Source organism: Macrobrachium nipponense, chromosome 39 (genome assembly GCF_015104395.2).
Source record: "Macrobrachium nipponense isolate FS-2020 chromosome 39, ASM1510439v2, whole genome shotgun sequence".
Taxonomy (NCBI): domain Eukaryota; kingdom Metazoa; phylum Arthropoda; class Malacostraca; order Decapoda; family Palaemonidae; genus Macrobrachium; species Macrobrachium nipponense.
Window position 1 is genome coordinate 49,934,553 of NC_061099.1, and position 12,334 is coordinate 49,946,886.

Sequence of the window (12,334 nt, forward strand, 5' to 3'; positions counted from 1 at the left end):
AAAGCAGTTTTTTGAAGCCCCAGCCTTCCTGTTCTTGGGGATAATAATTAAAATCATTTAGTAAAGCTGAACATAAATGATACATTTAACAAACATTTTTACTAAGTTAATGTTTAGATATAAGGAAAACATGGTACAGCTATGCTCAAAACTGATCCTACATGATTGCATAGGATTTCATCCAGAATTCTTTAACTGGCAACTGACATGCTCCATATTTATCTATTTCAATGGAAAAACTAGATTGTTGCATACAATAAGGCCCTAATATGTCTCATAAGAGTGAAATCTGTCATATATTTCAAAACTAAGGAAATGTCATGCGTAGCCAAATTTCAGAAAAACCACTAAACATTTTCAGAACTTTCGTTCACTTGTTGCCGATGCATTTGACCAAAATGAAGTCATCAAACCTCGATTCAAATGTTAAATAAAAAACAAAAAAATTTGTCTTAACATTAATATTGCTTCCAAAGCAACCATAAAATTTGAAATAGTCTTATTTGATTGGTTTTATGCCTCGGTGCTAAAAATTGTAAATAGTAAATACAAAAGTAGAATGCGCCCTCTGATATTAACATGTGAGTGAAGCATTTGTGACGCAACCACTAGAGTAGCGGTGCAACAAGAACCACCTGGTGTAACATATGTGTCTATAATGAGTAGTGACAATGCAATATCTTCAAAACATGTACGTATTTTATGTTTGGTAGAGGAATATCTGGATTTTCATACAAATGAAATTATTAATGATAATACAGCTTCTTAACCACTTCAAAAATGATGGCTAACTAGCAAATATTCGCCAATGCAATTACAGGCAGTCCCCGGGTTACGACGGGGGTTCCGTTCTTGAGACGCGTCGTAAGTCGGAACATCGTCAAAAATCCTAAGGAAACCTTACTTTTAATGCTTTGGGAGCATTGAAAACTATGTAAACTGCATTCTGATGGCATTTTTCATCAAAAAAAACCTTCAAATATTGATTATTTTGCATTTTTGGTGTCATATTTCATCTGCCAGATGAGCGTTGTAGGCGTCATAACCCTGGAAATAATGTCTGATGAATATAATTGAAAAGTGTCGTAACCTCGAAACGTCGTAACCCGGGGACTGCCTGTATTCTTTTGTCAAAGCCAAGGTTTTGTTCCTATGCCTAGGTGTGTTAAATTTCTTGACACTTAGCATTCACATCTCTAAATTAAAAATGTAATGCCTGAAAGCAAATGAATTTATCTACACATTCTTGCACTTATTACCTTATGAAACATTAAATTATATACCAAAAGCAAGCAAAAGGACTTTAAAGTTGATAATATTTTAAGCCAATTAAAATACAAGTGTTTCATACTCCTTGATATTAATACTAACAGATATTTTGATTAATAGCCATCTTCTCCTTATACTAATCAAAATCAGCAAGATTTTTTCTTCCTCAAAGAAAAGGTAATCTCTACAAATAAATTCATTAGTTACAGATTACATCTCAGAAGGCTTAGATGATCTTTTTAGGCCCATAAATCATATTGCAACATACAGGCAGCTTAAACACAGCCTAAAACTTCAACATGCAAAAAAAAAAACTTGTAATTCATATTCCTATTTTGAAAATGTTATGACCTTTGAGCTTATTAGGTCTACTGTTATAATGCTGCACAGGTACTAGTTATGTTGATCAGCCTGAGGAGCATGCTAAGCGTGTTGTCATTGACAGCACCACTAACCTTATCACACTGTACTTTGAACTAGGCAATGTGAAAAAAGAAATTGGTTCCAATCACACAGATTATGAATTATACCAAGCATGAAAGGGATCAAATTTATATAACTAGTATAAGGAAAATAGTGCTAGCTGTGAATTTGCAAACTTGTCGACATGTATGACATTAGAAAAAAAAAAAGTTTAACACTACTTGGCAACATCACACTGAGTCTGAGATTATGGATGATAAAAAAAAAATTGTCGCATGAGATTTGAGCATCACTGTACGTACTACTGTATAAAGTTATGGTTAATGAACGCAATCTTTTAAACACCTAATGTAAGCCTTGATAATTAATTGGTACATCATGTAGGCAGAGGTGGTACACCATGAATTATTTATTATAAATGATCGGCACAAACCTTTCCAAGCCTTTCCAGCGAGGAGTTTTGTAATTATCCATTCTACCAAGACCTCATACGAACAGTGGGGGAGCATGTGGCAGTGATCAACTGACCCATGTGCCCATGTCATGAGACAGACCTGATTTCTCACTTGAAATATATAAAAGATATGGGAGTAGTTTGTTAATAAATCAAAGCTATTTAGATCAAGCTTCTCTCTGCGTTCAACTATTGTATATTGTATCTTGTCAAACAAGTTAGTCACTGCATACTGTGAAGAAATAGAGGGTAAAATGATTTATTTTTCTTAAAATCACTTTGATTGTATTGTTCACACACACAATGAATAGTCAATTTACAATGAAAACAGTAAAGGTAATGTCTATTCATCTTTGATCAGTGAGTTTGCTTAGCATTTGTAATATATAGGTGTGTTGGATGCTGTAGGCCTACAACTTTCCTGTTGGGTTCCAGGAAGTATCCTCTATAGTGTTTTGGTTCTTTGCGTTCTTTTTTCAGTCATTTCTCAAGGGTAATTTACTTTTCTCAGTTTATTTAGTTGTCAATTTCCTTAATGGTGTAGGTGGGTTTGTGTGGTATATCTTTGTGACACTTGTTATTCATTTGTAAGTTTTTAATTTTGGGGAAATTGTCATCTGAAATTTATAAGTTAAAGTATTTTCTACAGAGTAACATTTAATTTTTGAGGTTCTATGTACTTTTGTAAAATTTCTCTTGATTTTGTGATTTCCTTGTTTTGCATTTTCAGCTGCAAATTCATGCCACACAAGCGTCTGTTAAGGGCAAAAATTCTTGCGAAAAAAGAACACTGGAGAAGTGAAAATGAAATCATAGCAAACATTCTTAAAAATTACTTTCCTGGAAAGAAAATTAGATAGTATGTAGTCTTTACAACATTTCAGAAATAAGAATGAACCAGGTGTTATGCTGTGTGAAGGCTGAGCATTCTTAGTAGAGGCTTCTCTTTCCTGACCGATAAAAGTTGGTGTGACTGGGATTTCCATATTCACAGAAATTAAGTAATCTATTATTACTTGGATTGTAATGACACCAAAGATTTTTATATATGTACTGTGTACCATGTCTTTAGTAGTGTGGCATAGTAGGCCTCTCAGTTTGAGTGGCCATGATACACAGAGGAACCTTCTTGATCTTCAACGTGACTTGGTATTTAGTTTCTTGTCATAAGTTAAACATATTAATTGATTCACATTTATTATCATTTATCAGTGACAAATTTCAATAGCAGCCATTAATGAGGATTGTGGGCTTGTAAACTTTTCTTTAATTACTCTATTATATGTATGAGAAATAGTTGCCTCTTAAAATGTGTTGGATCTTTGTCATAAAGGCTTGGGGTGATTGTTGAAAAAGTGCCATTTGAGATTAAGCTTCATGCAACCTTTTGAAAGTATGTACTGCAATGCCTACTTAAAATTGTGAAGCCAGACTTGATGTAGAAGCTAGAATGATAAACAATTTAATTTTGTTTTTATTCTTACTAGATAACATAAGTGTGTTCATGTGAAAATATTTTAGAACGGGAGCATTTGACTCACATTGTAAATGCAAATCTTTCAAACATTACTAAAGTAATTATTTTTAACATAAGCTTCATGGTATTGATTGCTTTGTCTATTTGGTGAATGTCAGTGAAGTATGTGAAACTTGCATTTCTAAAATTTGAAGGTTATTTTGTTCCTTGGGTGGTCAGTTATGGTTTGTTGTTGATAATTTGGGTTTTTATTTTTCTCATTCCCTTTTTCTTTTGCAGAACCACCACTTTGCAGTGCTGAATCAGGGCCACTGGACACCAATGAGCATCATCATCATTATCACCACCATCGAGAACATTATCACCATCACCACCATCATAAGAAGAAGAAACATAGAGACAGAGATAGAGTTCATCACAAAAAACATAGACACAGAGTAAGTATACACTATACTTTTTGGGAAGGTGATACATATTCAGGTTGTGAAACCAAAAAATTTATTTTTGATCTTGCTGTTGTATTAGTAGGGGTCATAGTAATAATATTAGCGTTTCAATTATGAGAATAGTGATTTATCAATAATTTATCAATATATTTTATATATTGATACACAAAATATAACATGGATAAAAATACACCAATGTATATAACAAAGGACTTCAGAACAAAAATTTATCGTACATTATTTCATCTCTGTAACAAAGTACAAAATATGGTTATTTTGTACTATGTGTACAAACACATTATGAAGGGTTAATGCCAGTTTTTATGAATTAATAGGATTGTGTTATTCGCCCACTGAAATTGATGCTAGATATTTTGTAAACAATGACCATTGACCGAGGAATCTATCTGGTCTTGAAAAAAATGCCTTGGATTTAGTATACTTTGCCCTCATTCTTAAGCTTAAATTGGAAGGTTGAGGTCACTGATAATGTACATTTGACAAGTGTTCAACTTCACTTTCTCTGCAATCTAGTTTTGCAAACTGAGTACAGCTACTCCCCAGTTATTGGTGATCTAGTTTTATGGCGCCTGTCTAGTGATAAAAATCAGCAGTTTTTGTCGCCGTTATTTGCCATTATCCGCTTTTTGGCACCGATAATTGGGCATTGGCACCAATACAGGCAGTCACCTGGTTACGATGGGTTCAGCTTAAGACGTTCCGAGATTAAGGCGCTTTTCAATTACAGTGGTCCCCCCGTAATCGCGGATGATGTGTACCAGAAACCCTCCCCCCGTGAATAGTTAGAACCCGCGAATGTTTGGAACCCCTATAAAAACGCTAAGAACAGCCTATTTTGTTGGTTAAAACTCAAGAAAAACCACTAAAAATTTTCATACTTGGTTTTTTTAAGAGTTTTCTCACAAAAAGTGCATTTTATGATGAAATTGATCAAATAAAACCAGGAATTTGTGGATATTTCTCATAGAAAAATACCGCGAATGTGCGAATTTTCCACGAATAATGCAGGGAAATGTTCCCGAGAGAAATCCGCGAATGTGTGAGTCCGCGAATCCGGAGAACGCGAATATGGGGGGCCCACTGTATTCATCAGAAATTATTTCCAGGGTTACGACGCCTACAACGCTCATCTGGCAGAAAAAATGTTTGTAGGCTGGCCCTTAATAACATCTCTGTGGGCTTCAGAGTTGCAGTTTTTGTTTAGTTAAATATACTACATATAGAATCAGTAGTACTTCTTGATTTTTATATTAGATCTAAAGGAATAGAATTGTAGAAGCTTTTGGTGTGATAAGTGGGCTTGCTGTCTGTGAGTTCCTTTTTTTTATGATTTTAACATCTGAAATAAAGATTTTATTATAGAAGGAAAAACAATAATAAAAGTGTCGGTGGTATTTTGTTTTTCTGTCACATCTGGTGCATCTTGTTTTTGGGTTTCCTGCAGTAAAATTTAAGGGATTTAAAAAATTATGAAATTATTCTTTGGCATAGTATGATACTGCATTCACAAATGTATCTACACCTTATTTCTTTAGAATTTTTCTTAATTTTTTTCAAGGGCAACTGTGCCCTTCCTCACCTAACCTTGTCAGTACGTACCAAATAATTGTAAACACTCAATGAGGTCATAAACAAACCTCACACTTTAAATTGAAAACTTTATGCAAAAGGCAATTATACCGTCTACTTTTTTTGACCCCCATAGTTATAATACAATATACTGCATAAATACATTGAAAAAAATGTATCTTTTTCTCTCTCTTATAAATAAGACAGTTCAGTAGGTTTTAGTTATCCTGTGTGTAATTACCCACAGCCTACCATATTTTTATCACCATTAATGTATTTTTTACAGTAGCTTTCATATCAGTAGTTACCATACTGTATTACCTTACATGAAATACAAACTGTATATGTTGAACTATTGACCTAGGCTAGGTGTTACTCTCATAGTAGCCAGTTCCACAAAGTTAGTATTACAGGTACTATCCGACTTACAACCTACTCGACATTCGACCACTCGTACTTACAACCTTACTTCAGACAGTTGACCATTGAGTTACTTGGCACTGCGCCATCTCATGAGAACTCTCATCACTCAGGCATGAGAACTCTCATCACTCAGGCAGCATCAGTTTGAGTTACCCTGCCCTATCTGCAGCATCATTTGGTATTAACTGTACTGTAGACTGAATTGCAAACCAATTTACGTAAGAATCGACTTCTGACATGCATGCAAGAACCTAACCCCATTGTAACTCAATGCCTGATTGTACGTAATATATACTATTACATAATGATTAAAATGTATTAGTAGAAGTACATTATGGTAAAAAGATTGAAATAATGATTGTACATTATATTACAGTACTAAGTAGGCACTTTTATATAGCAAAGGTTTGATAGTATACCCTACCCAGTATATTGGCCACTTTCTAAGGTTCGACTTACATCCATTCCGACTTACAACCAGTGGGTCGGAACCAAACTTGGTTGTAAGTAGGATAGTACCTGTATAGCTGTATATTAAAGATATGGTAAGTGTAATGGTAATGAAACTGATATTTTACTTACTGAATCCATTTATACGTACAGGCAGCACCCGGTTATCAGTGGACTCTTTTTAATGGCGATCCGGTTGTATGTCGCTGGTCTAGCATCATAAAATCGACGATGTTCATGTGCCGGTAATAGAGTTATGGCGCCATAACATACTTAACAGAAGCGCCATTAACCAAAACTCAGCGCCAAACACGCCATAAATCACTGAGTTCGGTTAATGGCAGGTTTCGCTTAGCAACCCGCCGAGAACGGAACCCCCGCTGATGACAGGAGACTGCTTGTACAGGCAGTCCCCAGGTTACGAAGGGGGTTCCATTCTTGAGACGCGTTGTAACCCGAAAATCGTCTTAAGCCGGAACATCACCAAAAATCCTAAGAAAACCTTACTTTTAATGCTTTGGGTGCATTGAAATCTATGTAAACTGCATTCTTATTGCATTTTGCATCAAAAAAACCTTCAAATATTGATTATTTGGCATTTTTGGTGTCATATATCTTCTGCCAGATGAGCGTTGTAGGCGTCGTAACCCTGCAAATAATTTCTGATGAATATAATTGAAAAGCGCCTTAACCTCGGAACGTCGTAAGCCAAACCCGTCGTGACCCGGGGACTGCCTGTACTGTATTATTATCATGTTATATCATCTTAATACAGTATAGTACTATATAAAAAATCAATTGAAATAATGATTGAAATAATGATTGTACATTATATTACAGTACTAAGTAGGCACTTTTATATAGCAAAGGTTTGATAGTATACCCTACCCAGTATATTGGCCACTTTCTAAGGTTCGACTTACATCCATTCCGACTTACAACCAGTGGGTCGGAACCAAACTTGGTTGTAAGTAGGATAGTACCTGTATAGCTGTATATTAAAGATATGGTAAGTGTAATGGTAATGAAACTGATATTTTACTTACTGAATCCATTTATACGTACAGGCAGCACCCGGTTATCAGTGGACTCTTTTTAATGGCGATCCGGTTGTATGTCGCTGGTCTAGCATCATAAAATCGACGATGTTCATGTGCCGGTAATAGAGTTATGGCGCCATAACATACTTAACAGAAGCGCCATTAACCAAAACTCAGCGCCAAACACGCCATAAATCACTGAGTTCGGTTAATGGCAGGTTTCGCTTAGCAACCCGCCGAGAACGGAACCCCCGCTGATGACAGGAGACTGCTTGTACAGGCAGTCCCCAGGTTACGAAGGGGGTTCCATTCTTGAGACGCGTTGTAACCCGAAAATCGTCTTAAGCCGGAACATCACCAAAAATCCTAAGAAAACCTTACTTTTAATGCTTTGGGTGCATTGAAATCTATGTAAACTGCATTCTTATTGCATTTTGCATCAAAAAAACCTTCAAATATTGATTATTTGGCATTTTTGGTGTCATATATCTTCTGCCAGATGAGCGTTGTAGGCGTCGTAACCCTGCAAATAATTTCTGATGAATATAATTGAAAAGCGCCTTAACCTCGGAACGTCGTAAGCCAAACCCGTCGTGACCCGGGGACTGCCTGTACTGTATTATTATCATGTTATATCATCTTAATACAGTATAGTACTATATAAAAAATCAATTGGTCGCCGTTTGCAATGATTTAATGTTTACATTCTCAAAATCAGCTGATTGAGCCAACTAGTGAATGAATTATGAGAATCATTTTTTAGGTGCTAAAAGTAACTAATGTATGTATTATTGGAATTATTTTCATTATTCTACATAAAAATGTAAAATTGGTATACAAAGAAACTAACATACTTTTATGTTAAAAGTAAAATCCCTGGAAACTGCAAAACAGCTGTTTCCCAATGCGTTTATGTTGGTTCTCATGTATGTGGTTGTTAATTAGGAGAGATGTTTATGAATTATTTGGTAAACTTGTTTGAAAGCCTAGCTTAGTACATTGTATTGAAAATTAAATTTGTTTTGTTTGCAATACATACATAAACTATGTTTGTGCATTACAGTACACCTTATGTTGACATCTTTAGTACATAATGGCTTTTCGCGGTGGTGACTTTTCAAAGCAAATTTATTTTAAGAACACTACTAAAAAGTGTGAGCATTTTTGCGTGTGTTTCTTAGCCTGCATCATGTTTGCTATTTTTCATTTTCGCTTTGCTTGATTTGCTGTACAGTATTTCATTACAAGTTTAGTTGGCTCTAAGTATGATCATCACTTGATATAAAAGTATGCAAGGGAATATTTTGTCACTGTTAATATTATGTTTATCTTTTTAATTGTACAAATAAAAAAGGAGAAAATAAAATGTAAATAAAAATAAGAGTAACAGCAAGAAACAAGCTGTACAAAATAAGTCATGCAGCTCTACCAACCATTTGAGAGTGTTTAGAGAATTTTTTAAAGAAAATTTCTTAAAATTTTGTATAGTAGTATGCATACATATATATTTTTGGGGCCTTGCCCCCTGGTCCAGGTGTGTCAGATAAAGTAGAATTCAGGATAATGGCAATTTGGATAATTAAAGGATTACTGGTATATTATTTATTACTCAATTATGGTAATTTCTATTGAAAATAACATATTCCAAAGCATGACACAAGAGGTTAGCTGAGCCAGCATTGGTTAGTGTCTCATGGAATCTTGTTCAATGATGCATTTTTAGCATTTTCACATTTATTAAGGATTTTAGTACTCCACAAATACGAAGACTGTACTATTGACATGCAAATGAAATTGCACTGGAAGGGAAAAAAGAGCAAAGGAGTTTAGGAGATGATATTACTCACTGTCAACATGAGCCCCCATCTTCCTGCTTCCCACTTCGACTGACCCCAGCTGTTGGCTTCTCTAAGCCATTAAAGGAATATTTTTAATTCATTTTTGTTACATGATCATGAGAAAGACTATAAGAAAGTATACTACATGATTTTGAGGATGAAGGTAGTCAGGATAAAGATTAAGTACTGTAGTCCTAAGAATGTCTTCATTCTCATCAACTATCTACAACCCAAGCACTTGGATAGAAATGTTTAAGAAAATACCTCATGAATTTTATGAGATGAATGTGAACTAAAGATTGATGAATTTGTACAAATATTGTACAAATACTTGAAGGGCATTTCTGAGCTGCCTGTAATCCCATTACCTGTGAAGGAGTATGTGCTACCCATATACTGAGAAATCTGTTTATCATTTACCATTCTTAGATTATGTTACTTATTTTGGAATAAGTTCAAGGAACAAGTAGGATTACAATCATGACCAGATGGTAGGTAGCATTGTGGCATGCCGCTCAGATGTCGTGAGTTCGCGCCTCCCCCAGAGTGATAAAAAAATCACTGGTTCTCTACCATGATAGTTACTGCTGCAGTGTGGAGTCTGTGGTGGGAGGTTGAAACCAACTTTCTTTGGAAGCGTGAATTTCAAGTCAGTGGCCCCATGGGCTTGTTCCATGTAAGTAAGTTTCATATACTGAAATAATATACATAATGTATAATAATAATGCTACACATGTCATCTGAAACACAGAAAGACATGAATGCACAGATTAACCCTCTGATCATACACACTAACTTATTAAGAGGAATGCAGATGTATATCCAGTGTGCATTAAAAGGAATACATGTATGGAAGTAACTAGACAAGCCAAGGCTACAATCGTACACTCCAATTTCCTTTCATACCTTACTAGGGCATGATAATAAGCACTAAAATATTGTATGGAATCTAATAACATTAGAATGTGTCATTCAAGAACTTTGTTACACTAAAACTAGGTTCATATTCCTGATCAGGCATCTACTACCATCAAACACAAGACATCCAAGATCATTTTTGTAATTTATGTAAATGTATAATGAATGTTGTGAATATACAAATGTAACAAGAGGATGATTATACATGGACGTTATTAGTGCTGAAGTAAATATAGTGCTAGTGTACTTCTCTTACAGTGTACCCTCAACCTAATGGACACGTGGGAGTCGGCCCATACCGATAAGTAACGATATTGGCATGTAGCCTACACAAAATTATATCCTTCAGCAACTCATTTAGCTTCTGGTGTACAGCAATTTCATATAAAGTAATTGATATCTTGTCCTGACCAGTATATATTTTGTAATTTACATTCAATTTAGAATATTAATTTATTTAATTTCTGGTAAATATTTGCATAAAGGATTGCTTTTGAAAATATGTACACTGCAGTACAGTTTGCTTAACAAAAACAAAACTGATTGTAGTAGTTCGACATACTATTAGAGGGTGCTTACAAGATTTGTAAACTACTCTAAATCATACAATATAAAAAAAAAACTATAAGCCCATAAATGTGTATATCTATTGTATTAAGTTAAATCATTTTATACTTCATAAATTCTCTTTAAATAGAACATGTTGAAGGTGATTAATGTAGCTAAGCACTAAAAATATTGCACTTAAACAATAGTGTACTATTAACACAATCATTCTGTTCTTATATTCAGTTACGTATACTATATGTATACAGTGTACGTACTGTTCTATTGTAGTTGTGTATTCACAGCCATTTATTCCTAAAAAATGACATGAAGTAAAATGAAATTTAATTTTTTGCAAATTCTCTTAAGTAGAACATTAGTAATGTTTTCTTGGAATGAATACAAGTAAAATCTGATTTCTTTGGTGAGTTACTATGGATACATGTTTGACAGTATCCATTGAGTGAAAAGGCACTTAGTTTGAAATTTTCTGTGATTAGACTTCACTTGTTCCCAGCATGCATTAAACTTGAAATTTACTGGGATTCGACTTTACTTTAGTTTTTGCCAAAATCTTGCGAGATCTGCCAACACGTGTGTATATCAGGTGAAAAGTGGTCAAGGACCACACACCCATGCCACAGCGTTCAGTCTCTCCCAACCCAGGATGTCTTTGAGAAAGACAGAGGGGCGGCTAGAGGTGGGCAGTACAACGTCAAGACCTCAGATTTGTAGCTATGAAAAATACAAATTGTCTTAGAAAATTTGTCATTTGTTCATACGCAAACAAACCATCAGTCTTAACAATAGGATAGACTTATACTTGGAGGGAGGTACAGACATCCTAAACTGGCTGGGGGCCTACCCACCAGTCCAGCTCTAGAAGAGAGGGACTGATGCCCGCGAGAAGGTAGATACATTGATATCCAACCACTCAGACACTGAGCGACGTACAATGATATATGAGAGAATCATTGTATAGGGAACTGAAGAGAAACTTTGACCGTCCAATAACAAACCAACACACCAGGGTTTGTTACCACTCTCAACTCCCCCTTGCCAAGGAGCAGAGCATATGCTACCAAAATAAAGGGTTTGTTATTTGCATACTAAGCGACCAAACTATCAGTATGACTACCTTACTCACCTGTATCAGACCCGTCCAGCAAATGACTAGTCTATTCCTCAACCCACCAGAAGGAAGAAGGAAAGGTACAAGAGAAAGAAAGAGACCAGCCAACTCACTCATTCTCTCATCCACACAATCATCTTAGCCGCAGTGATGAGTTGCACAATCTGTTAGGCAACCACCACATGACCCAGGAAAAGAGTATCCATAGTACCTGTGGGCAACATCCTTAAGATAGGAGGTGGTGAACGTGGACTGGCGTAACCAAGTACATACCAGCGCTCAGCATTCTATGTACAGCCAAGTTCTTTTTGAAAGCCAGAGAGGGACC

At 35.3% G+C, this 12,334-nt stretch overlaps 1 protein-coding gene across 2 annotated transcripts in view; it reads left to right on the forward strand.

The window, feature by feature from the left end:
- The window catches only part of LOC135210335 (proteoglycan 4-like), a 167,948-nt gene that overhangs the window by 27,440 nt on the left and 128,174 nt on the right, over positions 1–12,334 (forward strand). For both annotated transcript variants that reach the window (XM_064243222.1, XM_064243223.1), the window contains exon 2: positions 3,903–4,060. In XM_064243222.1, the coding sequence (XP_064099292.1) occupies positions 3,903–4,060 (158 nt within the window). The remainder of the gene's footprint in view (positions 1–3,902; positions 4,061–12,334) is intronic.